This window comes from Rhinopithecus roxellana, chromosome 13 (assembly GCF_007565055.1).
Source record: "Rhinopithecus roxellana isolate Shanxi Qingling chromosome 13, ASM756505v1, whole genome shotgun sequence".
Taxonomy (NCBI): domain Eukaryota; kingdom Metazoa; phylum Chordata; class Mammalia; order Primates; family Cercopithecidae; genus Rhinopithecus; species Rhinopithecus roxellana.
The window spans coordinates 9,754,833-9,781,821 of NC_044561.1; the positions used below are offsets into that span (position 1 = coordinate 9,754,833).

General features: G+C 48.5%; 1 protein-coding gene across 3 annotated transcripts in view; it reads left to right on the forward strand.

Moving 5' to 3' along the window:
- The window catches only part of MED15 (mediator complex subunit 15), an 86,520-nt gene that overhangs the window by 22,590 nt on the left and 36,941 nt on the right, over nucleotides 1–26,989 (forward strand). For all 3 annotated transcript variants that reach the window (XM_010368995.2, XM_010368996.2, XM_030915486.1), the window contains exons 2-3: nucleotides 7,188–7,275; nucleotides 26,472–26,523. In XM_010368995.2, coding sequence (XP_010367297.1) covers nucleotides 7,188–7,275; nucleotides 26,472–26,523 — 140 coding nt within the window. The remainder of the gene's footprint in view (nucleotides 1–7,187; nucleotides 7,276–26,471; nucleotides 26,524–26,989) is intronic.

Below are 26,989 nucleotides of genomic sequence, written 5' to 3' on the forward strand. Positions count from 1 at the left end.
GGATTGCAGGCATGAGCCACCGTGCTCAGCTAATTTTTGTATTTTTAGTAGAGATGGGTTTCACCATGTTGGCCAGGCTGGTCTCGAACTCCTGACCTCAAGTGATCCACCTGCCTCTGCCTCCCAGATTGCTGGGATTACAGGTGTGAACCACTACACCTAGCCCCAATCTTTTTTTTAATATGGAAAATCTTTTTTCCTTTATGATGTCTGCTTATGATGATGCTTAGGAAACCATCATCCTGATATTGTCTAACTCTCCTTCTGTTGTCTTTTGGTCCTCTGTGATTTAGGTTTGTCAACACATAGGGTAAGGGTCACACGTACAAGCTGTGGGCTCCTGTCCCAGGTGGGCAAACAGACTGCACACAGAGGCAGCAATTTACCAGGAGGCTTCTTGGGTGGGGCAAAGTGGAGCTGCCAAAAATTTATTCTGCCCTATGAGAGTTCACTTGATTGATAGGTGTTATGTTTCTCAAAAATAGAAGAAACTCACAGAAGTTTCCTTGGAGCAGAATATAAATCTGTCCCATAAATGGCTAGGAGGAATCATCCTGTCCCCCTGAGGTCAGTCTGTGCCCCAGGGAGGAAAACACCTTCCTGCTTTAGACACCAGCAGGAGGACGGAGGAGTTGGCTGTCCTGGGAATTCATGCCTTCATTCAGCAAAGGGAAAGCAGTTAGACCAGGGAAGGGGCCTGGCAGTGTGGCAGGGGGAGCAGTGGTAAAGAGGGTGGGGTCAGGGGAGAGGCCTCATTCAGAGGGGAGAGGGTCCTTGGTGGGAACCAGGGTGGGTGTGGAAGGAAGAGTCAGGGCATGGAGCGGAGCAGAGCGGGAGTTGGGGTGGGGAGGCCAGTTCATGCCTCATCAACATGCCTGTGTGTGTCCTTCCTGTGGGCTGTGGGGCTGGCCTCAGGGTACACTGCAGGTGACTCAGAGCTCCAGTGGGAGGGTGGCTCCGCCTGAGGGAGCTGCACATGCTCATTGGTCCATCGTCTGCTAGGGAGGGGGTGACAATAACCTCAACACATGGTGGAGGTGTTTTGGGATGCTGTCCTATTGCATATTTGGGCAGGTTGTTGCCTGACTTATTTCTTTAATGCATACCTAGCACTTCCTGTATGTCCAGTGCCTTATAATATTAACTACTGTCATCCTCAGGGCCACCTGTGAGGTTGGCACTGTCCCCACTGTCTGTGCAAAGGAAGGACAGGGAGGCGCTCCCAGATGGGTTGAGGGCAGACTGGGGCAGCTTACCTCAGGCCTCGCTGGCCTTAGCAGGCTTTGAGCTTGATGCCCTGTGCTCCTTCCCTAGGATGCTCAGTTTGCCAGTTTTTTGCTTTATCTTAGTCTCATTCAGATTACAAGGACTGGGACTGGGCTCTTGTTGACAGAGTTTCCCAATTTGGAATAGGAAGGAGGTGAGGAACAACAGGCCCATGCTGGGCAGAAGCCCCGTAGACCAGGCCAACACTGGGCCTGTCCTCACTGCCTGGTCCTCTCTGTGCACCTTCATCCTGGCCACAGCCTCTCAGAGCCCTCCTTTATGAAGAGGCCACGCTTAGGGGGAGGGAGTGCCTCTCCCAAGACCGAGAGCTGGTGAGTGGCTATGTTGGAATTTGAGCCCAGGCCCCTCCTCCTCTGTCTGCTTCCTGCCAGGCCCAGCTGCCTGCCCCAGCACACGCCTTCCCCCAGGCACCCTGTCCTCCACTGCCAGGACGTGCTTCTTTGAGGCCTGGTTTCCCCCATGGCTGCCACGCTGATTCTCCGTTCTGCACGTCGTGTCCCATCAAAATGCATGACAGTACCACTCCTTGTGTTAAAAAGAGCTGGTTATTTTGCCTGGCAGTGATGACTGCCTGCTGCACACAAAAGTGGACGCCGTTGTCTCTGCTCTCAGGGTGTTCTTGGTATAGTGGGGCTGACACACGGGAACCAGAGATTCCTCCAGGAAGTGCCACAGACATGGGTGAGGTGGCTATAGGGTTTCTGTGCAGCTGACAGCAGGGGTGCCTGGGTGGGAGCAGGGTGGGAGGCCCTAGCAGGCCTGATGGGATAGTCAGGCAATGTGCCAGGCAGTAGGTCATCGTCCCTGGGGCCCTGGGGAGAGTGTGTGGGGCAGGTGCAGGAGTAGGTTCCTCAGTGGGCTTCTGGACAGGCTGCCTGCCCTGCTGGTGAGGAGCGAGGCTCAAGGCAGGCAGGGGCTCGGGTTGCTTCCCACACTCAGTGGCAGTTGCTCACTGGCAGTCATGTGACCTGGGGAGCCGGTGAGGGCGTGGGGATAGGGATGGGAACGGGAGACAGAGGCCCTTTGGGAGGAATTGCCACAGGTGCAGTCGGAGTTGGGGCAAAGATTGGAACTTTGGAGAATTAAAGGTGGCAGTCAGAAAGTGAAGGGGGTTCCCAGGTTTCTGGAATGGACACTTGGTGCTGGGAGATGAAGACACCAAGAGCTCATCCAGGGTCAGGCAGTGTCGTTAAGACACACCGTGTTCTGGGGACAGTTGTGGACAGTAGGACATCCTCAGACCCCCTGGTGGGGGAGCTTCAAGGGCCTGTAATGATGAATCGGTCCCCTGGGAGGCTTCAGTCTAAGCTAGGTACCAGTTGAACCCTGACTGAGTGCACAGACATAGCTATGGCAACCAGCTAGACCATGGCCCAAGGCAGGGCATGGGAGCCCAGTTCACAGCAAGGGACTGTGTGCTCTGAGCAGGTAACAGCCCTTGTGTTCAGAGGTCTGGCTGGTCGCAAACAGGGAGCGGCCCCCCACCCCCTTCCTCAGCTAGTGCAAACACCACCCAGGCAGCCTTGGGTTCTTCGGCAGCCGCCTCATAGGCCTGTACTGTTTTCGAACCTGTTGCTTATGTTGGACAGGACTGTGGCAGGACAGTCATCGAGGGTCTTCCCTTGTGAGCTGACACCAGTCTGCTCCCTGCCCTCATCTGGCTGGACGGGCCCTCGTCTTCCAGGCTTGCTTGTGTCGGGACAGAGCTCACCGTGACAGGTTGGTTCTCTCTTCTTTGTCTGAGGCTGTGCTCTTTGCTCCATGTTTGGGGCTGTCTCCTTGTGTGATAGTTTCCTTTCATTTCGTGACAGTGGCTTGAAGGGTTTTGTTTTCAGGAGACAGAGACTGAGGAGTAGCCGTTCGGATCTGGCTGCTCAGGAAGGCATGCTGGGGATGGTGGCAGAGCCCAGCTTAGGGAGATCAGAAGGGGGCTTTGGGGGCAGCCAGTCCTGTTCTGAAGGTGGGCCTGGGTCCTGCCTGCAGCCTCCCGCAGCAGGTGTGTTAGGTCTAAGGGAGGAAGGAAGGGGACTTGACCTCAGCATGAGTGTGAAATGGGTGCCCTCATGGAGTCAATGCCCAGGCAGGGGATGCCTCTGAAAAGTGCCAGGCCAGCTGGAGATGAAAGGGCAGGCATCAGCGGGGAAGTATGGGGGATTAGCTGCAGAGTTCCTGGGTTCTTTTTCGCTTTATCTCTTTTGTGGCATATGATCTTCAAACTAGAAACAGGAGCAAAGACGTTTTAAAAAATACGGTTGACAGAACTGCAAACCGCACAGTGTCTGTAACTGGCCACCAAACCTGCTGGGCCTCCCTGGGTGGATGCTGTGGAGGAGATGTGGGAGTGACATTGCAAAGTGCTGCTGTTCAGAGCCCTGGCCTTGCTGGAGGAGCACCTGGCTTCTCGGCCCCACTCTGACCCCCTGAAGCTCATGCAGAAGTGGACATTTATCCCAGCTCGGTTTCCTGGTGTTGGCCTGTCAAGACTTGCCTGTTTCCGGCCTCCAGCTTGGTCCATGCTCCTCAGGCTCTGAGTAGCTGACAGTTGGTGCTCACAATATCCACGTCATCTGTGTCGTTACCCAGGACAGGACAGGGCTCGTCTGCCAGCACATCCCCTGGTGTATGGTGCCACCTTGCCTTCGGCTCACGAAGCACATTTCTTCAACCTGGTCATCCCATCACCTCAAAGCTATTGCACTAAGCTGTGTTTCTAGATCCTGTCTCTCTGACTGTGCCAGATGTCTCTGCTGCACCAAGACAGTATCTGTTTGGGGCCTGCCAGTCTGCTGACACTCTCAAAAATGGCCAGTAGCAGCTCAAAAGGACTACTTTTGTATCAAGCCTGGCTTTGCTCTCTGATTGCTGTTGGTGGGCACAGGGCCCATCCATGTAACTGGTTGTCACTTCCCAGACTCTTCTGCACCCTGCTCCATCTCTGACTCCTGGTCACATCTGCCACCGACAGCCTCCCCACTCTTCACAGAGCCAGCCTCCAGGCTGTCCTGCTTGGCCTGCAAGTGCTCCCCTGCTGTTTCTACTGCTCTCTCCTGGGTCTCCCTATTGGTTCCAGTGCTTTGGGAGGCCAAGGTGGAGGATCACTTAAGGCCAGGAGTTTGAGACCAACCTGAGCAACAAAACAAGACCCTGTCTCTACAAAAAAAGTAAAAAATAAAAAAAAGTAGCCAGGCATGGTGGCACATGCCTGTAGTCCCCAGCTATTTGGGAGGCTTTGGTGGGAGGATACTTGAGCCCAGGAGTTTGAAGCTGCAGTGAGCTGTGTTTGCACCACTGCGCTGAACCTGTGACAGAGCAAGACCTCGTCTCAAAAAACAAAAGAAGAAAAAGAAAAAAGGAAGGTGGGAAGAACGGGTATGCTCTTGAAGGGCATACCTGCCTTGAGGGACACAGGTGAGGCAACCTTCAGGAAACAGGCCTATGCAGCCACTTCTATCAGAAATGTTCACTGACTTCTTGGGGCCTAGCAGCTGTCATCTCAGCCTCTGGGTGTGGAAAGCCTGCCCCGCACCAATCTGAGAGCATGTGCACAGGGTCCTCCCAGCCCACCCATGCCTCACTTCCCCAGAACTCTGACCCAGCACCGTGCGTGAGCTGGTTGTCATTATCCTCCTGAATTGTTAACTCTCTCATCTTTTGTGGCTCTGGTGACCTTTCCCCTTACTTCTCTGTTCCACCCCTGGATGCCTTGTGAGCAGGAACCCCTTGCTGCCTCCTCGCCTCAGTTCAGGCTTCAGGAAGCAGACAGGGAGGTAGGAACTCCAGGAGTGCAGGAGTCTCATTCTGTTGCCCAGGCTAGAGTGCAGTGGTGCCGTCTTAGCTCACTACAACCTCTGCTTCCCGGGTTCAAGCGATTCTCGTGCCTCAGCCTCCTGAGTAGCTGGGACCACAGGTGCCTGCCACCACGCCAGACTAATTTTTGTATTTTTAGTAGAAACAGGGTTTCGCCATGTTAGACTGGTCTCAAACTCCTGACCTCAGGTGATCCACCTGCCCTGGCCTCCCAAAGTGCTGGGATTACAGACCTGAGCCACTGTGCCCGGCCCAAGAATGCTTTTTGAATCTATCAGGGTGATAGGTCAATGTCATTTTGTTTTTCTTTTTACGTTAAGACAGATGTGTGCACCTCTTAGCATTAAACCTCCTTTCTGTGATGTCTTTAAGAATCACAGTCGTATTGCTGCAGCCCCGTGTGTACATTCCTTCAGTTTCCTGAGGTTAGCTGGTTGCTGTTTGGAGTGGTCGGAATGCTTTCTAGCATGGGCTGGACTGGGCCTATTCAATTCACTCAGAGGCAGGGCCACAGAGCCCTGACATGCTTGCTTCTTTTTTTTTTTCTTTTTTTTCTTTTTCTTTTTTTTTTTTTTTGAGACAGAGACTCGCACTGTCTCCTAGGCTGGAGTGCAGTGGTGCGATCTCCGCTCACTGCAAGCCCTGCCTCCCGGGTTCACGCCATTCTCCTGCCTCAGCCTCCCAAGTAGGTGGGACTATAGGCGCCCGCCACCATGCCCAGCTAATTTTTTGTATTTTTAGTAGAGATGGGGTTTCACCATGTTAGCCAGGATGGTCGCAATCTCCTGACCTTGTGATCCACCCGCCTTGGCCTCCCAAAGTGCCGGGATTACAGGCATGAGCCACCGCACCCAACCTGTTTCTTTTTTTCTTTTTTTTTTCTTTTTTGCTCTGTCACCCAGGCTGGAGTGCAATGGCGCGATCTTGTCTCACTGCAACCTCCACCTCCTGGGTTCAAGCAATTCTCCTGCCTCAGCCTCCTTCGTAGCTGGGTTTACAGGCATGCACCACCACACCCGGCTAATTTTATATTTTTAATAGAGATGGGTTTTCGCCATGTTGGTCAGGCTGGTCTTGAACTCTTGACCTCAGACAATCCACCTGCCTTGGCCTCCCAAAGTGTTGGGATTACAGTCGTGAGGCACTGCACCTGGCCACTTGTTTCTTTATCAGCAAACCCAGGGTGGGAGGCCAGGCAAGGAAGAGACCCATCCCACTGGGAAGAAGGCAGGCCATGAGCAGACCAGAGCCGCCCGCCCCTGGTAGCCACAGTCCAGGCCTTTCTAACAGATGCACACTTGTTTTTGTCTTTCCGTGTGTGAGTGTGGGAGGTGGGGGGTGGGGTGGGGCAGCATGTGCTGCATTCAAGGGGGGTCCAGCTTAACTGATGTACGTTACTTTTTATCCCCGTGGAGCAGCAGTGTGATGAAAAACCCTTCATAGGATTCTATCTCTTAGTACAAAATTGTTGGTAAATCGGTTTTTAAAGATATTTTTCACATTTATGTGGTCTTTCTCCTCTTGTCGCTAGCTAGAAGTTAAGCTAGAAGCTTGTCTCTTTGATCCCACATATAGGACCTGCATTGTCCCACATGGGGACAGACCCTTGCCTTGGGAGGAACTGAGAGATGACTTCATGTGTCCCCTTCATCTTATAGGAGGAATCAAATCTGGAACCAGGGTGCTACGATCTGGCAGAGGTTGTGGGGAACTCAGGCCACTCAGAGAGCAGGAAATAGAGGCCACCTGGCCACCCAGTAGTCCTTGATCCTGAACTGGTTGTGAGCCATCCCTAGGGGCTGGCCCCCCGCCCCCTCATGCCAGGGCTCTCTCTTTGCTTCATGGTGACCACCTTTCCTGTCCCTTTTTTCTGATCACCCTGCTCGCTCTCTCCCTCACTCAGTGGCCTGTCATTGCTCTCTATTGAGTGCCCCTTCCTATATTCCTCTCCTGGACCTCAGCCAGGCTGGTGTGCTGGGTCTGATAGCACTTTGTCACCAGGGGCAGCTGCTTGTGCAGGGCCTGTTGGCCAGGGCCCCACAGTGGTGAACTCACTGGTGTGTGCAAACGTCTCTTCTCCTTTTGTGTTTCAGTGAGGATGCCATGAGGAAAGCTGGCGTGGCACACAATAAATCCAGCAAGGATATGGAGAGCCATGTGTTCCTGAAGGCCAAGACCCGGGTAAGGCCCCAGTGAGTGGAGCCCCTCTGACAGAGAGCCTTGGAGAGGAGAGTGTCACAGACTCTGGAACCTCTCTGTTGGGTGTCCTAGGGTGTAGGGGTGGGGTGGTTACTCATTGATTGATCACAGGCACAGTTGGCTTTGCCTGCAGCAGTCTGGGTCCTCCTGTGTGTCCATGGTACAAGGAGGGCATTTGGGATGCAGGCCCAGCCTGTAGCCCCAGACCTCACTGCTGGCACCTTCCATCTGTGGTCAGCCCCCGTAAATCCTACTGGAAGCTCGCTCAGGCCCCTAGCTGCTCCTGTGGAAGGGATCAGTGCCATGATCAAGAACCTGGTTTGTCCTCAGCCCCTCCTAGGGGTTGTTACCTAAGCCCTACAGGGCCCTGAGGCATGCACCCAGAATCATTCCTGTCCCTTTTTGCTAAGTGAAGAAGGTGATGCTTATCTTGAACTCGTCACAGGTGGAGTGGAGAAGGATTTCCACTACATGTGGGCTCTCTCCCTGTGTGGGGCACCACATTAAGGGCTTTATGTGACCACCTCCTTTCATCTGTCCCTGGGACAGAACCATTTTACTAGACATGAACAAGACACATATGTACTTGTGTGCATGTGTGTGTGCAAGGCAGAGCTGCAAGAGCACAGGGACTGAGGTGGGGTAGAGTGGGCTCTGTACTAGGGATCTGTTTGATAAGCCTTTTCTTTTTCTTTAGAGCTTTATACGATTCACGCTTTAAAGTTTACATTTCAGTGGTCTTTAGGATATTCACAGAGTTGTGCGGCCATCACCAAAATCTAATTTTGGAACATTCATTAATAAATAAAAACAGGTGCAGCTTCACTGTGTTGGTCAGGATGGTTTCAAACTGCTGGCCGTATGCCATCCTCTTGCCTAGGCTTCCCAAAGTGCCGGGGTCACAGGTGCGAGCCACCAAGCCTGGCCTAATTTTAGAATTTTTTTTGGTTTTTGAGACAGGGTCTCACTCTGTACCAGGCTGGAGTGTAGTAGCGTGATCTCAGCCCACTGCAGCCTCAACATCCTGGGCTTAAGTGATCCTCCTTTTTTAGTCTTCTGAGTATCTGGGACTACAGGCAGGCGTGTGCCACCACACCCGGCTAAGTTTTTTATTTTTTTGTGGAGACAGGGTCCCACTATGTTGACCAGGCTGGTCTTGAACTCCTGATCTCAAGCTATCCTCCTACCTTGGCCTCCCTAAGTGCTGGGATTACAAGTGTGAGCCACCATGCTCAGCCTTCAACATTTTTTTTTTTTTTTTTTTTTTTTTTTGAGACGGAGTCTGGCTCTGTCTCCCAGGCTGGAGTGCAGTGGCCGGATCTCAGCTCACTGCAAGCTCCGCCTCCCGGGTTTACGCCATTCTCCTGCCTCAGCCTCCGGAGTAGCTGGGACTACAGGCGCCCGCCACCTCGCCCGGCTAGGTTTTTGTATTTTTAGTAGAGACGGGGTTTCACCGTGTTAGCCAGGATGGTCTCAATCTCCTGACCTCGTGATCCGCCCGTCTCAGCCTCCCAAAGTGCTGGGATTACAGGCTTGAGCCACCGCGCCCGGCGGCCTTCAACATTTTTTAAAGAAACTTTACACCTGATAGCAGTCACACTCCCTTTTCCTTCAACCCTCAGCTACCACTTATACTTTCTACTGCTGTAGATTTGCCTATTCTGAATTTTCCATATACAATATACAATTGTACAATATATATATTTTTTGGTTTTTGTTTTTTTGAGACAGAGCTTTCCTCTTGTTGCCCAGGTTGGAGTGCAGTGGCACAATCTCAGCTCACTGCAACCTCCGCCTACCAGGTTCAAGTGATTCCTCCGCCTCAGCCTCCCAAGTAGCTGGTATTACAGGCGCCCACCACCACGCCCGACTAATTTTTTGTATTTTTAGTAGAGACTGGGTTTCATCATGTTGGCCAGGCTGGTCAAACTCCTGACCTCGGGTGATCGTCCCGCCTCAGCCTCCCAAAGTGCAGGGATTACAGGCGTGAGCCATCGCACCCGTCCTTGTACGATATATGTTTTCATTTTGCACATGGCTTATTTTACTTAGCATAATATTTTCAAGGTTCAAGGTCCATGAACCATGTTTCATATATACTTTATTCCTCTTTTTTTTTTCTTTTCTTTTTTTTTTTTTTTGGAGACAGAGTCTCACTCTGTCCCCCAGGCTGGAGTGCAGTGGTGCAATCTCGGCTCACTGCAAGCTCCGCTTCCCGGGTTCAAGCGATTCTCGTGCCTCAGCCTTCTGAGTAGCTGGGACTACAGGGGCCCACCACCACGCCCGGCTAATTTTTTGTATTTTTAGTAGAGACAGGGTTTCACCGTGTTAGCCAGGATGGTCTCGATCTCCTGACCTCATAATCTGCCTGCCTCGGCCTCCCAAAGTGCTGGGATTACAGGAGTGAGCCACCGCGCCTGGCCTCCTCTTTTTTTTTTTTTTTTTTAGGTGGAATCTCGCTCTGTCACCCAGGCTGGAGGGCAGTGGCACAATCTTGGCTCACTGCAACCTTCACCCACTGGGTTCAAGCAGTTCTTCTGCCTCAGCCTCCTTAGTAGCTGGGATTACAGGTGTGTGCTACCATGCTTGGCTAGTTTTTGTGTTTTTAGTAGAGATGGGGTTTTGCCATGTCTAGGGCTATGTTGACCAGGCTGGTCTCGAACTCCTGACCTCAGGTGATCCACCTGCCTTGATCTCCGAAAGTGCTGGGATTACAGGCGTGAGCCACCGCACCGTGCCTGGTCAACTTTGTTCCTTTTTATTGTCAAATATTCCATTTCTGGATAGCCATATCACATATTTTATAGCCATTCATTAGTTGGTGGACATTTACATAGTTTGTACTTTTTGGTTATTGTGAATAAGCAGAACAATAGTTCATGTATAAATTTTTGTGTGGGCTGTGTTTTCATTTCTCTTGGGTATATACTAGGGGTAGAGTTGCTGGGTCATATCGTACCTCTGTATTTGACCTTTTGAGGAAGTGCCAGATTTCTCAAAGCAGCTGCACTATTTTAAATTCTCACCAGCAACTTAAATGAGGTTTCAATTTCTCCTCATCCTCTCCAGTACTCGTTGTTGTCTATTTTAATTGTAGCCATTGTAATGGGTGTGAAGTGGTGTCTCATTGTTTTGATTTGCATTTGCCTAGTGACTAATGATGCTGAGCATCTTTTTCATGTGCTTTTTGGCCATTTGTTTATTTTCTTTGGAGTAATGTCTATTCAGATCCTCTGTTCATTTTTAAATTGGGTTGTTAGTCTTTTTATTGTTGGGTTGTAATAGTTCTTTATGCATTTGGATATAAGTCTGTTATTAGATATATAATTTGCAAATATATAGGGGGATTTTAATTTTTTTTTTACTTTTTTTTTTTTTTTTTTGAGACAGTCTCGCTCTGTTGGCCAGGCTGGAGTGCCATCGCACGATCTTGGCTCACTGCAACCCGTCTCCTGGGCTGAAGCAATTCTCCTGTCTCAGCCTCCTGAATACCTGGGATTACAGGCGTGTGCCACCATGCCCGGCTAATTTATGTATTTTTAGTAGAGACAAGGTTTCACCGTGTTGGCCAGGCTGGTCTCAAACTCCTGACCTCAGGTAATCCACCCCCCTTGGCCTCCCAAAGTGTTGGGATTATAGGCTTGAGCCACAACGCCTGGCTGACTCTTTTTATTGTTTTTTTTTTTAATTAACAAATTTTAGCCGGGCACAGTGGCTCATGCCTGTAATTCCAGCACTTTGGGAGGCCTAGGTGGGCAGATCACCTTAGGTCAAGAGTTCAAGACCAGCCAGGCCAACATGGAGAAATCCCCGTCTCTACTAAAAATACAAAATTAGCCAGGCATGGTGGCACATGCCTGTAATCCCAACTACTCAGGAGCCTGAGGCAGGAGAATTGCTTGAACCCGGGAGGCGGAGGTTGGTGTGAGCCAAGATCGCGCCAGTGCACTCCAGCCTAGGCAACAAGAGTGAAACTCCATCTTTAAAAAAAATTGACAATTTGTAATTGTTTTTGTTAGTTTGTATATTCTTTTTCTTTTTTCTCTTTTTTCTTTTCTTTTCTTTTCTTTTTTTTTTTTTTTTTTTGAGATGGAGTCTCACTCTGTCACCCAGGCTGGAGTGCAGTGGCACAATCTCAGCTCACTGCAACCTCCGCCTCCCGGGTTTGAGCTATTCTCCTGCCTCAGCCTCTCGAGTAGCTGGGATTACAGGCACACACTGCCACGCCCAGCTAATTTCTGCATTTTTAGTAGAGAGGGGGTTTCACCATCTTGGCCAGGATGGTCTCGAACTCGTGACCTCAGGTGATCCACCCCTCTCGGCCTCCCAAAGTGCTGGGATTACAGGTGTGAGCCACCACACCCGGCCTCACTTGTGACTTTTCATGTGACTGCTTTCCATCCGCAGCCCAGCCATGCTGGCAGGGCAATAAAGGCTTCACTCAGGCTGCACATCAGTTTTCCTTAGATGGTCTCCACGTGGTATCTTTAGTAGCATAGCTGGACTTCCTTTTAGCATGGCAGCTGGCTTGCAAGAGAAGGAAGAAGTGGAAGCTGCCAGTCCTCACAACTCCTAGAACATCACTTGGAAACAGTAAGTCGCAAGGCCAGTGCAGGTTCAGGGGAGGGTAAATTACCTCTACCTTTTGATGAGAACAGCAGCCTATAGGCAGGCCATTAATTATTTTGGGAGCACCGTGGAGACTAGCTACCACAGAGACATGCCCAGCACCTTAGGATTAATCCTTCCCTCCCAAAGGAGGCGTCCAGCAGAACAACTGCCCCTTCCTATGACAGCTCTCTCTGCCTTGGCCCCTGAATTAACTGTAGCCTGCACACTGTGCCATAATGATTTTAGTCCATTTCCTTTTATCAAGCCATTTCTAAATCCCTAACTCCAGGAAGAAGCTCTGATTAATTGGAAGACAAATATGTATAAGAACTGTTAGAAATTTCCTACATCGTTTTTACAGGGACAGACATCTTACTTGGATGTTGTCTGGTGGCCATCTTTTTACTTACTGCTGAAATTCTTCATGGAGGCAATGCCAGCTAGTATTGTGAGGACCGTCTCAGCAGGTGGACTGTGATAGGACTCTCCAGGTCAGATGGCAGCCCAGGCACACTTGTTACCTGCCCTTGCTGCCTGAGACCCTGTTGGAACAGCTGTGAAGGAATGTAAAAGGTGGGACCCCTGAGCAGGGTTATAGGATAGGGAGAAGTAGTTTCTCTGTGTTTCCAGACCCCAAGAGGGTCTGAGAGGTTGTGCTTCATGGAGGAGGAGGATTACTCTCCATTGCAGTCCTGGCAGGCTTCCAAGTCCAGAGGTGCCCATCCCAAAGAAAACCAGGCACTAATGGGCACCTCAGGCTATTTAGCGTATACCCTGGAGCAAGGAAAGCCTTGTGTGTACTTGTCTAAAGGAATTCACCAAATTGTCTGGAGTGAGCTCATACCTTCAGTGTGAGTGTCAGCACCCCAAATTAAAGCCCTCTTTATCCTGTCATTGCCTGGCTCCAGGTCTCACAGCCAGGCCCTCTTTGTGCACTCCACAGTGTTGTCTGCCTAGAAGGCCCTATTCTGCATGCTTCGTGCATGTGAACTCATTTGATCCTTACTCGGTTACAGTGCCACTCTTTCCTGTTTACAGGCAAGGAAACTAAGGCATGCAGATGCTAATTGTTTTGCTCAGGATGTCATTTGGCTGATGTCAGACCCCACACTTTCAGCCATATCTCTTACTGACTCCGTTCTGTCAAAACAAAAGACACCCAAACACCCACTCTAATTCCTTAACACTTTAATTTTTATGGGTGGGACTACTCTCTGTCTAAGGGAGACTGAGGGATACAAAAATAGCTATGCCTAGGGGTGGTAGACAATAGTGATAATGACATCTCCAAACATTCCAGCCAGCCTCCTGAAGGAAAGTTCAAGAAGATTTGGCACCCACTGAATGAGAAGACAATCAGGGTCCTGGCATCTCTGTGTCAGCACTACAGGGGCAGTGCGGACATATGTTTACTGGAACTGGATGTATTTCTGGACATTTGCTTACTTAGCCTGTTAAAAATTAAACTCCTATCACCTATTTTCCACTTAACATAGTACTGTGGAAAAGTAGTACATGTTGGCCGGGATGCAGTGGCTCATACCTGTAATTCCAGCACTTTGGGACACCGAGGCGGGTGGATCAGGAGGTCAGGAGATCGAGACCATCCTGGCCAATATGGTGAAATCCTATCTCTACTAAAAATACAAAAATTAGCCAGGCGTGGTGGTGGTGTGCCTGTCATCCCAGCTACTCAAGAGACTGAGGCAGGAGAAGTGCTTGAACCCAGGAGGTGGAGGTTAGAGTGAGCTGAGAGCACGCCACTCCACTCCAGCCTAGGCAACAGAGTGAGACTCCATCTCAAAAAAAAAAAAAAAAGAAAAGAAGAGTATTACATGTCTCTGGTTTGTAGTTTAGAAATGACTGGTACAGAACTGAACCCTGACTGAGGAGCTAAGGTGAAACTCAGGGACTAGGGAGGCTGAGGGAGCATCAGAACTGGGAAGCCACCTTGGAATTCATCGGAGAGGAGGGTCTAAGCTGAACAACAAAACAGCTAGAATCAAGGGGCAAAAAGATAGGCCCAACTGTGTTCCCCAGGAGAGCAAGAGAGGACAAAGATGCCAACATGCCTCTGATTAATGAAGATACTTTCCTACCTTCAGCTTTCTTTTTGTTTTGTTTTGTTTTGTTTGAGTCAAGGTGTTGCTCTGTTGCACAGGCTGGAGTACAGTGGTGTGATCATAGCTCACTGAAGCCTCAAACTTCTGGGTTCAAGTGTTCTACCCCCCCCCAGCCTCCCGAGTAGCTGGGAGGTATGCACCACTATGCCTGGCTAATTTTTTAAAAACTTTTTTTTTTCCCATAAAACATATGATTCAAAGATTGACTAATTATATTTAAAATGTTTTTTGTAGAGACGGGGGTCTCACTGTTTTGTCCAGGCTGGTCTTGAACTCCTGTCCTCAAGCAATCCTCCCTCCTCGGCCTCCCAGAGTGCTGGGATTATAGACGTGAACCACTGTGCCTGGCTGCTTCAGCCTTTCCGGGGGACCTCACAAGCCTAGGATCAGGCTTTTCACCAAATATGAATATGTCTTCTGCTATACCTATTCATCAAGGACGATTACTGGCCCCAGCATTTAGTGCTTCGTCTTAGAGCTGAGAAAAGCATGGTTTGTACATTAAAAGATGTGGCTGGGTGCAGTTTCAGGAGGCTGAGGTGGGCAGATCACTTGAGGTCAGGAGTTTGAGATCAGCCTGGCCAATGTGGTAAAACCCTGTCTCTATTAAAAATATAAAAATTACAAAAATTAGCCAGGTGTGGTGGCGCACACCTGTACTCCTAGCTATTTGGGAGGCAGAGGCTTGAACCCAGGAGACAGAGGTTGCAGCTAACTGAGATTGCACCACTGCATTCCAACCTAGGCGACAGAGTGAGATTCCATCTCAAAAAAGAAAAGAAAAAAAATCGAACAGTTGATGTATTAATTATCGATATGTGCTGGAAAGACGTGAGTTGTGCTGCATGCAGCTGGTTCAGAATGAGGGTCGAGTGTCATTTCTACCAGTAGGCAGTGCTCCTTTGCTCCACTCTATCTAAGTGTGTGACCATCAAGACTCCTGCACCATACTTAGTAAACCTACTTGTTCATAAATCCTATTTTAAATTATAATGATTTGGTTTTCAGTAGCCATATTATGCATGTATTAAGGCTCTGAGAGCTAAGTACTTTATGAACACCATCTAATTCTTGTGACATCTCCCCCAGTTTACCTGTGTGGGGCAAGTCAAAGGAATGATGAGGGGAGAACAAGCTTGTATGCCTCCTTTTTTATTTTTAAATTTAAGCTGGGTAAGGGGTCCACTGACATTTGTTCTATTATTCATTTTATGGTCATCAAAAACATTTTATATATAAATTCCCCACCCCCCCCCCCGAGATGGAGTCTCACTTTCTCGTCCTGGCTGGAGTGCAGTGGCACAATCTCGGCTCACTGCAACCTCCACCTCCTGAGTTCAAGTGATTCTCCTGCCTCAGCCTCCCGAGTAGCTGGGATTAGGCACCTGCCACTACGCCCGGCTAATTTTTTGTATTTTTAGTAGAGACGTGGTTTAACCATGTTGGCCAGGATGATCTTGAACTCCGGACCTCGTGATTCGCCCGCCTCAGCCCCTCAAAGTGCTGGGATTACAAGTGTGAGCCACTGCGCCCGGCCAAAAATAAAATCTTTAAATACATAAACCACAGTAGTTGCTAGGACAACTGGGTAACTACATACAAAATACTGAGGTTGAGCCCCAACTTCACACCCTATACAAAACTTAAAATAAAAAACACCAGCCAGGGATGGTGGCACGTGCCTGTAGTCCTGCCTAATCAACAGGCTGAGGCTGGAGGGTCAATTGAGCCCAGGAGTTTGAGATTACAGTAAGCTATGATTGTACCAACATGCTGCAGCCTGGGTGACAGAGTGAGACTCTGTCTCTAAAAAACTTTTAAAAAATTTAACCCCAAATGGGTCAAAAACCTAAATTTACAAGCTAAAACTGTAAATATCTTAGAAGAAAGCAGAGGCATACATCTTCATGACCTTGGATTAGGCAGTGGTTTCTTAGATATGCCAAAAAAGCACAAGCTACAAAAAACGTAGGTAAATTTGACTTCATCCGAATTAAAAACCTGTACATCATAGGACACTGTCGAAAGAGGGAAAAACAATCCATGGAATGGGAGAAAATATTTGCAAATCACATGTCAGGTAAGGGTTTAATATCCAGAATACATAAAGAACTCCTACAACTCAGCAACACCAAAAAAAAAAAAAAGCAACTACAAAATAGGCAAAGTACTTGAATAAACGTATCTCCAAAGAAGAGATACCACGCGAAAAGAGGCTCAACGTCACTAGTCATTAGGAGATTGCAAATAAAAGCCACAATGAGGTGCCACTTCATTTCCATTATAATGACTGTGATTTAAAACACAACAATAGTAAGTGTTGGCAAAGATGTAGAGAAAATGGAATTTTCTTTCTTTTTGAGACGAAGTCGTGCTCTGTCGCCCAGGCTAGAGTGCAGTGGCACAATCTTATCTCACTACAGCCTCTGCCTCCCGACTTCCAGTGATTTTCCTACCTCAGTCTCCTGAGTAGCTGGGACTATAGGCACACACCACCACACTCGGCTAATTTTTTTTTTTTTTTTTTTTTTGCAACAGAGTCTCGCTCTGTCACCAGAGTGGAGTGCAGTGGCGCAATCTCGGCTCACCGCAACCTCTGCCTCCCAGGTTCAAGCAATTCCCCTGCCTCAGCCTCCTGAGTAGCTGGGACTACAGGCACACGCCACTATGCCCAGCTAACTTTTGTTAGATGTAGAGATGGGGATTCACCATGTTGGCCAGAATGGTCTTGATCTCTTGACTTCATGATCCACCCGCGTAAGCCTCCAAAGTGCTGGGATTACAGGTGTGAGCTGCCGCGCCCAACCAAGGCCGGGCTAATTTTTGTATTTTTAGTAGAGACAGAGTCTCATCCTGTTGGCCATGCTGGTCTCGAACTCCTGACCTCAGGTGGTCTACCCATCTTGGCCTCCCCAAAGTCCTGGGACTACAGGGGTGAGCCACCGTCCCTGGCAGAGAAATTGGAATTCTCATACATTGCTGGAGAGAATGTGAAATAGTACAGCTGCTGTGAAAAACAGTATGACAGTTCCTCAAAAAACTGAATGTAGAGTTACCATACGACCCAGAAGTTTCACTCCTAGCTATATACCCAAGAGAAAAGAAAGCATGTCCACACAAAAACATATACACGGCTGGGCGCAGTGGCTCAAGCCTGTAATCCCAGCACTTTGGGAGGCCGAGACGGGCAGATCACGAGGTCAGGAGATCGAGACCATCCTGGCTAACATGGTGAAACCCCGTCTCTACTAAAAAATACAAAAAACTAGCTGGCGAGGTGGCAGGTGCCTGTAGTCCCAGCTACTCGGGAGGCTGAGGCAGGAGAATGGCGTAAACCCAGGAGGTGGAGCTTGCAGTGAGCTGAGATCCGGCCACTGCACTCCAGCCTGGGCGACAGAGCGAGACTCCGTCTCCAAAAAAAAAAAAAAAAAAAAAAAAAAACATATACACAAACGTTTATAACATCATAAATAGCTAAAAGTGGAAACAACCCAAATGTCTACCAGCTGATGAATGGATAAACAGAATGTAGAATAGCCATACAGTGGGTATCATGTGGCCATACAAAGGAATGAAGGGCTGATACATGCTACAACATGGATGAAGCTTAAAAACATTATGTGAATGAAATGAAGAGCCACAAAGGATGACATGCTGCGTTTTTATAAAATGCCCAGAGAATAGGCAGATCTATAGAAATAGTGTATTAGTTTCCCATGGCTGCCATAACAAGTTACCATAAAGTTGGAGGCTCCTATCTCTTCACTTCTGAGCCCATGGCTCTGCCCTCACTTTCTTAAAGGGTAGCACATGTTTGAGGCTGAGTAGTTTTATCAGCCTATTCCTGCTTCTAAAATTTTGGGAGTTCTTTGATTTTGTCTAGTCTGTAAACTTTCTACTCCAAGCTGGCAGTGTTTCTGCTGGTAGAACATTCTCAAAATCCTTGTGGAACTTCTGCATATATGATGGAATTCATAGTATTAGATGAGGTTTCTCCACAGATCTTTCCTAGATAATTTCATCTCTCTTTCCTCACTTCTGCGAGATGATTGAGGGGATTCATGAGTTCTGTGTTTAATCTCTTTGGCACTAGAAAAAAATTGCAAGATATGCCACACCCTTGGCATTCTCTACAGAACACACTTTCCTAACAGTGAATCTCCTAGTTTTAGCATTTTGGTTTTTTCCGATCTAAATAGCCTGAGAATTCCCCAAATCATTAAGTCTGGATTCCTTTCTGCCTAACAGTTCTTCCCTCGATTTCTCTCTCTCTCTTTTTCTTTTTTTTTTTTTTGTGTGTGTGTATTTTAAAAATTCTTTTTGTTTATTGTACCCTTAATTTATCTCTTTCGTGTTGCCTTTTTCTTTTTTTTTTTTGAGATGGAGTCTCACTCTGTTGCCCAGGCTGGAGTGCAGTAGCGCGATCTCTGCTCATTGCAACCTCTGCCTCCCGGGTTCAAGTGATTCTCATGCCTCAGCCTCCCAAGTAACTGAGATTACAAGTGCCCACCACCATGCCTGGCTAGTTTTTGTATTTTTAGTAAAGACAGGATTTCACCATGTTGGCCAGGCTAGTCTTAAACTCCTGACCTCAGGTGATCTGCCTGCCTCAGCCTCCCAAAGTGCTGGGATTATAGGCATAAGTCACTGCGCCCGGCCCAAGCTGAGTCTTGAATGCTTTGATTGGAAGTCTGCTCAGCTAAATGCGCAAGCTTATTGCTTATGATTCTGCCTTCCACACAGCTACAGGACACAATCCAGCTAAACTTTTTGCCTTTATATTACAAAGATCACCTTTGCTCTGGTTTCCAGTAACATGTTCCTTGTTTCCTTTGTGCCCTTAGAATCACCTTTAATGTTCATGCTTCTACTAACGTTTTGTTTTTGATAGTGTATGTATTCTTGAAGATAACACAGACTTTCTGTATCAAGTTCCTCATTTCCTTTAAGGCACAGTCTGGATGACAGAGTCTTTAACATCCACATATCTACCCCACAGCCTGTTCAAGGAAACCTAGGCCTTTTCTGTCATGCTTCTCTTAATTCTACTAGCCCCCCTTCATTATTGAGTTACAAAGCCACTGCTACATTTTTAGGCACCCCACTCCTGGTAACAAAATTTATGTTTCCTGTGGCTGCTATAACAAGTTACTACAAACTTGGTGGCTTAAAAGAATAGAAATTTAGGCCGGGTACGGTGGCTCACACCTGTAATCCCAGCACTTTGGGAGGCCAAGGTGGGCAGATCACGAGGTCAGGAGATCGTGCCCATCCTGGCTAACACGGTGAAACCCCATCTCTACTAAAAATACAAAACAACTAGCTGGGGGTGGTGGCAGGCGCCTGGAGTCCCAGCTACTTGGGAGGCTGAGGCAGGAGAATGGCTGAACCCGGGAGGTAGAGTTTGCAGTGAGCTGAGATTGCGCCACTGCACTCCAGCCTGGGTAACAGAGTGAGACTCCGTCTGAAAAAAAAAAAAAAAAAAAAACAGAAATTTAATCTCACAGTTTTCAAGGCCAGAAGTTCAAAGTCAGTTACCATGGGTAAAAATCACAGTGGCAGCAGGGAGGCAATAGGAGAGGAACCCGTTTCTTGCATCTTTTAGCTTTTGGTCACTGCTGGTACTCCTTGGCTTGTGGCTGTATCACTCCAGTCTTCAAGTCCAGCATCACAAGGTAAATAAATTCTCTCTGTATTCCATCTTCACATCGCCTTCTCTGTGTGTGTGAACTTTCCTTCTGCCTCCCTCGTAGGAGGATACATGCAATTGCACTTAGGGCCCATCTGCATAATCCAGGATAGCCCTCCATCTCCAGATCTTTAACTTAATCTCATCTGCAAAGACCCTTTTCTCAAATAAGGCAGATTTACAGGTTCCAGGGAATAGGACCTGATTTGAAGACTGTTATTTAGCCTGCCACAGATAGAAACTTGATTAGTGATTGCCAAGCGTGCTGTAGGAGAAATGGAGTTTTCATTTGGAGTGATGAAAATGTTGTAAAATTAGGCTGGGCACGATGGCCCACACCTGTAATCCCAAACTTTGGAGACCGAGGCCGGCGGATCACTTGAGGCCAGGAGTTTGAAACCAGCCTGGACAACATGGTGAAATCCTGCCTCTGCTAAAAATGCAAAAATCAGTTGGGGATGATAGCGCATACTTGTAGTCCTAGCTACTAGGGAGGGTGAGGCAGGAGAATCACTTGAACCCAGGAAGTGGAGGTTGCAATGAGCTAAGATGGCGCCACTGCACTCCAGCCTCGGTGACAGAGTGAGACTCTGCCTCAAAAAAAAAAAAAAGAAAATGCTCTAAAATTGATTTTGGTAATACTGCAGAACTCTGAATGTAGTACCAAAAACCATTGAATGGCATGTTTTAAATGGGTGTATTGTATCTCAACCAGCCTATTACATATATTTTTAATGGAATGAGTGAAAATGATGGATAACAGGTCTGTTTTTCCTTCGTGGCCAGGTCAGGGCTGTGTGATTTCCTTGGGTAGGGGGCGCTGCTGGGGCTGCCTCATCCCTGCTTGGTTTCTGATGGCATGTCCTGTGGGCTGGGGCCAAGGTCCCACGGGGCTACGGATACTATCATGGAAGCACTCTTTCAGGAATTTGATGGTATTTTAAAATCTATTAGGAAAACTCTGAGACATGAAAGCACAGAGGTGTCATATTCCTCTAACCCGGAGTCAGCAGTTGCTGTGGTTTGGTGACTTTTCCCTTGGCTGTCTCTGTGTCTCTCCTGAAGTGTCGAGGGCACATCCCCCCTCAGGGTTGTATCTCTGCTGAGCGTCTCCACACCGGCTTGTGCTAGGGCCCCACCTGACAATCACATGGAGTCACTATTGTCATCAATGGGAAGGCCTCTTTCAAGTTCCAACGCTTTTTTTGTAATAGTTGGCTTCTTTGAATCAGGATCCAAACGAGGATCTTTTTTCCCTTCGGGCCCCTCCCAGCCTGGTGAAGGAGCAGCCCAGCTGTCCTGCAGCCCTCCCCATGGGCTCTGATGTCTCCTAAGCTCCTGATTCATCCTGCCTGCCCCCTCCTTCTTATGAACTGGGTGCTAAATCGAAGAGCAGAGAGGATGCCGTGGTCTTTTAGCAAAAATATTTCCGAAGTATTGCCTTAATTTGTATTTCTGGGCATCTTGATATTCCCATAAGACCACAGTTTGGAGGTTTGGAGAGCAACAACAGCCTGACCCTTGTAAAGTTCCTATTATCTTTCCGATGATTTCATCATTTAATTAGGGATTGTAGACTAGTTCTGGCTTTTCTCCCACATTCATTACACAGAGTTTTTTTTTGTCAAGAAAGGTTTTCTTTTGTCAGCCAGGGCTAGATGATTGTTTGAAACCCTGTGTGTTCAGGACCTCCAGGAATGCTGTTTTTCTGATCTTTCCAGTCTAAGGCGTACCCCCAAGGGCCACAGATGGGTTCTCTTTGAGTGACATTTTGAGCTCAGAGCTGTGTATCTGGAGTGTTCTGGTCCATTGCTGTCATTCATTTTGATGCTTAGATGGTCCCATCCTCATCTAGCAGGAGCTCCTGTGTCTCTTGAGGCCCTCACACAACCTGTTTAGTTTTTCTTAGTCTGCTGGCATTTAGACCCAGACTTCTGCCGGTAAAGTGGCATTTTGAGCATGCTATGTGGGCGCTGCTCTGTTCATTGCTTTGGGCCTTTTAGTGAACAGAACTAAGAAAAAACATGTTTTTGAAATAACAGCAACAACAAAACCCCATAATTTTACACTAATATTTCTAATTCAAATTTAACCTTACATATAGGGTTTTTACTTCTTTCATTTTAAACGTGTCTTTTCTGTTACTATGAATATCTTGGTTTCTAATATTATTAGCATACTTGCTTGCTTTACTTTGAAATCGTTTCAGAATAAACAGTTTATATTACCCCTGATAACGAAAGCTAGACTAAAATTTTAAGATTACCTTGAAGTTCTAATTGCCCTTAAAATGTATCCCTTTTATTGAGAACGTTTTGCTTTTTGTTTCTTTTTTTTTTTTTTTGAGGCGGAGTCTCGCTCTGTCGCCCGGACTGGAGTGCAGTGGCCAGATCTCAGCTCACTGCAAGCTCCGCCTCCCGGGTTCCCGCCATTCTCCCGCCTCAGCCTTCCGAGTAGCTGGGACTACAGGCACCCGCCACCTCGCCCGGCTAGTTTTTGTATTTTTAGTAGAAACGGGGTTTCACCGTGTTAGCCAGGATGGTCTCGATCTCCTGACCTCGTGATCCACCCGTCTCGGCCTCCCAAAGTGCTGGGATTACAGGCTTGAGCCACCGCGCCCGGCCTGTTTCATTTTTTTAAAAAGCCTCTCAAAAGATTTCTTTTCCCTATATGACTCTGCCACCAACTTAATATTCAACTCATTTGTTTTACTTTATTTGAAATGTTTAGGAATTGTACCTTTTTCTTTTGATTTGCTATACTTTTCATTTTAGAAAAATATTTCAGGTTGGCTACAGTGACTCACACCTGTAATCCCAGCACTTTTGGAGGTTGAGGACTGAGCAAAAGACAAGCCTGGCTAACGTGGCGAAACCGTGTCTCTACAAAAAATACAAAAAATTGGCCAGTCGCAGTGACTCACGCCTGTAATCCCAGCACTTTGGGAGGCCAAGGCGGGCGGATCAGAAGGTCAGGAGATCGAGACCATCCTGGCTAACTCAGTGAAACCCCGTCTCTACTAAAAAATACAAAAAATTAGCTGGGCGTGGTGGCGGGCGCCTGTAGTCCCAGCTGCTTGGGAGGCTGAGGCAGGAGAATAACTTGCACCCGGGAGGCGGAGCTTGCAGTGAGCCGAGATCGTGCCACTGCACTCCAGCTTGGGCCACAGAGTGAGACTCTGTCTCAAAAAAAAAAAAATTAGCTGGGCATGGTGGTGCTTGCATGTAGTCCCAGCTGCTCAGGAGACTGAGGTGGGGAGGCTCACTTGAGCCCATGAGGTTGAAACGGCAGTGAGCTGTGATCGCACCATTGCACTGCACTCCAGCCTGGGCGACAGAGTGAGACCCCGTCTCATATATATATATATTTTAGAGAAATAAAATTTACTGAGTTGCCCCTGAACTCCTGGCGCAAGCAATCCTCCTACTTTACTTTATCCTTCCAAGTAGCTGGGATTACAGGATTGTGCCATTGTGCCTGGCTTTGATTTGCTTTTTTTGTTTGAGACAGAGTTTTCGCTCTTGTTGCCCAGGCTGGAGTGCAGTGGTGTGATCTTGGCTCCCTGCAACCTCTGCCTCTTGGGTTCAAGCAATTCTCCTGCCTCAGCCTCCCAAGTAGCTGGGATTACAGGTATACGCCACCATGCCTGGCTAATTTTTTTTTTGTATTTTTAGTAGAGATGGAGTTTCACCTTGTTGGCCAGGCTGGTCTTGAACTCCTGTCCTCAGGTGATCCTCCTATCTTGGCCTCCAAAAGTACTGGGATTACAGGTGTGAGCCACCATGCCTGACCTGATTTGGCTTTATTTTCTCAATAGTAAAAGATTTATGTGCTTCTGAAGTGAAAACCCATAACACCGTAGGTTTAGAGAGGGCACATTTCCAGCCCAGTTCCTGATACTTGCTGGTTTGTCAGTTTTCTATTTTGGTGTGTCTTTCCATTGTTTCTTATGGCAGATTTAAGCAAATATGTGTGTTTGGGTTCCCCAGGTCTTATATAAAAGGTGTATGTCATGCAGTGTATGTGGCATGGAGCGTGTGTTTCTCTCCTTTCTTCTTCCTTGTGTTCACTCCACAATGTGTTGTAAGGCACTTGTGCAAGATTTCCGCATGTCAAGCAAATGTGGAAATTCTATGAAGCTTTTAACTTTTTGAGTTGGGGTCTCACTCTTGTTGCCCAAGCTGGAGTGCAGTGGAGTGTTCACAGCTCATTGCAGCATTGATCTCTCAGGCTAATGCCTCAGCCTCCCACTCTGGGACCACTGACGTGTGCCACCACACCAGGGTAATGTTTGTTTGTTTGCTTGTTTGTTTGTTTTGTAGAGATGGTGTCTTACTACGTTGCCCAGGCTGGTCTTAAACTCCTGGCCTCGAGGGACCCTCCTGCCTTGACTTTCCAAAATGTTGGAATAATAGATGTGAGCCTCCACGATTGGCCTCTATGGAGCTTTTTAACGTTTCTATTTTCTTATCTGTAAACTGGATGTGTTAGTAGTACCTGCCTCTGGGTGGTTGGGAGAAATCAAGGCGATAATGCATGTGAATTGTTAACTCCTGTGCCTGGCACCATAAAGTGCCAAGTGCTAGCTGTTACTGTCATGATGTTCATTGTTTATGGTTTGTAATACTCAGCCTCAGGTGCAACTGGACACTTATATTTTGATAGCCAGCAGGGGAGCTGGAGCAGACCGAGTGAAGATAAGGGAGGTTCCTGACTCTTTAGCCCTTTTTTCTGCAGCAGCTCTAGGGGAGTTGGTGTGCTTTGGAGCAGAAAGGGGCGTAATAATCTGTCCATCTGGATGGGGTTGGGGGTGGATGGTGAGGAGCCAAGAGTGAAAGAACCCAACTAGGGGGATCAGAGGCGCAGTTTCAGATCCAGGCCTTTCTCTCCTGGAAAGGAGCTGTTGTGGCTGACCCATTGTGTTCGCCCCTGGATGTTCCTAGATAAACCCGTGTTTGGGGGAATGTGGGAAATATCATCGCCCACAAGAAAGCTCCTTGGCTGGCAGTGTGACAGATTCCTGTGCTTGTTTCTCACATCAGGCATCCCCTCCCTCCTCACTCTCCACTAAGCCTCCTCTTGCTGGTCTAGTAGTGGAACTGGAGCATATTGTGGTGGCTGCCCCCTGCTGTGGGTCAGGAGTGGTGCTGGGCTCTGCAGAGTGACGACGCCTGCCCACTGCATTCCAGGTGCTGGGCTGGCAGTAAGTCTTGCTCAGCCTTGGTTTTATGCAGAAGGGCTTTGGGGACATGGTCCTGAGCCTTGTTTAAGTGTCTTATGTCTAAGTAGAAGTATCATGTTGCTTTTGAAACTTACTTCCCCTTGTTTTACCATTTATGGATTTGGAGAAAACAAATTCATTTAAAGTATTGCAGACCTAAGAAATAGTCCAGGGCCTTAGGAGCTGTGAGATGTCGACCTGGCTGGCCCTCAGGCCCTTCTCCCCTCATACTTGGCCACCTCTCTTCTGTTCCTGAGTGTCCTCAGGTTCCCATACCTCCATTGCCCCCATTCTCATACCACTGTCCTTCAGGGACTGGCTGCCTGTGGGCCCCATTCACATGCACATCAGCTTTCCTGTCAGGAATAATGGGGACAGCTGGAACCTCCTTGGTGCCCCCTTGTTCTGGCCGGGCCTCACTGCTTATCCCAGCTTCTCCTCTCTCCTGGGCCTTTCCTCTTCATGTTGTCCTGTGCTAATTTCCCCGAGCTGAAAAAAAGAAGTAGGGTAGAGTTTGGAAATAGATGTGGGATGATAAAGATTTTGGAAGTGTCTTTATATTTTTACCCTCACCTGAGACCACTTTTCATCATCCTTCCCTCTGCCCTGCCATCTTATGAGTGTAGTGGATGAACTCTAGTGTCACAGTGACTCAGGAGGAAGGTTGGGGGAACAGGGCAGGGAGCCGGGGCTTTGCCCCTTCCAGGCTTCCCTGCCAGAAGGATGGGCACTTTAGCAGAGGGCAAGGATGTTTCTCTGAAATCAGACTTTACCTCAGACATCCCTATATTGACCACAAGACCAACTCACAGCAGTGATTTCCCTGAAACACCTGCGAGTGAGTGTCCTTGGGGCCAAAGAGGACAATGGGTGGGAGGCAGGCCCTGCCAGGCAATCCCAGAAACACAGCAGCCTGCACATAGCGGGCCTTGGCAGCCAGCGGCCTTCACCTCACCTGAGAGTGGGCTTCACCCTCTCCCTTGCCCTTGCATAAATGCAGATGAACACAGATTCTCCTGGAAAACACAGCTAGGGGAGTGCCGTCCAGATTTGCAGGAGGTACTGCGTCATCAGTGAAAAGGCAGCAACAGGCTGGGCCAAGAAACAGAAGCCCTTCCGTACACCTAGTGCAAAGACACAGCGGCCCACCCACGGCTGCCTCTGACAGGCCTTGTGCCCTCAGGCCAGTGCCTCATCCCCCCAACCTGCCTGTCCCCTTTGTGACAAAAAGACGGCACTCACGATGGCTCACAGCTCTCTCAGCTGAGTGCCTTTGCATCAGGGGAGAGGAGTGGCCGTTGGAGGCTCTCTGTCCCCTTCTTGTTTCTTTGTGCCTGTTATTGGCCCGCCTAGCTAAGCACTGACGGCTCCCTTCCGAGAGGCGGATTCCAGAAGAAGCCGAGCATCTGAGTCTGCCTTGCAGAATGGGCTTCGGGCTTCAGCTCGGCGCCAGCAGGCGAGGGGGCGGGAAAGGGAAGTCCGATGACTGCACTTCTTCATTTGGGATTAAACTGCTTCCTGTTTTTACTTTTAGGACGAATACCTTTCTCTCGTGGCCAGGCTCATTATCCATTTTCGAGACATTCGTAAGTAAGATTTCACATTTCTGGGTTGTTGAGATCTCTGTGAGAGGCCAGCCCTGACGCTGCCTCAGCAGAGCTTTCTGGGCAGGCCGTGGTGCCTGAGTCAGAAGGTCTGTGTCACCTCACTTCCTTTTGGGAAGTTCTTCACTGGCTTGCATTTGATTCCAGATCCCCCATCCTCCCAGAGCCTTGGCCTCAAAAATGCTGATTCTAGCATCATGGAAATGCTGTCCTCAAAGTGGTCTAAACGAGGTTGCTGTTTCACTGCTCACTTAATCTCCCTTTTCCTAGGGCTGTTGTTTTTACTTCTGGGAAGTTCTGTTTACCCTGGAACAGAAACTCTCTTCCCTAAAAGTTGATTTTATTGACCCATGGAGGCCAGAGACACTTAGGCATATGTTCCCTCCAGACTGGAAGCTTCTGAGGAGGAGCTCCTGAGTCTGCACCCTGGCTCCCTGCTGTGTTGAGG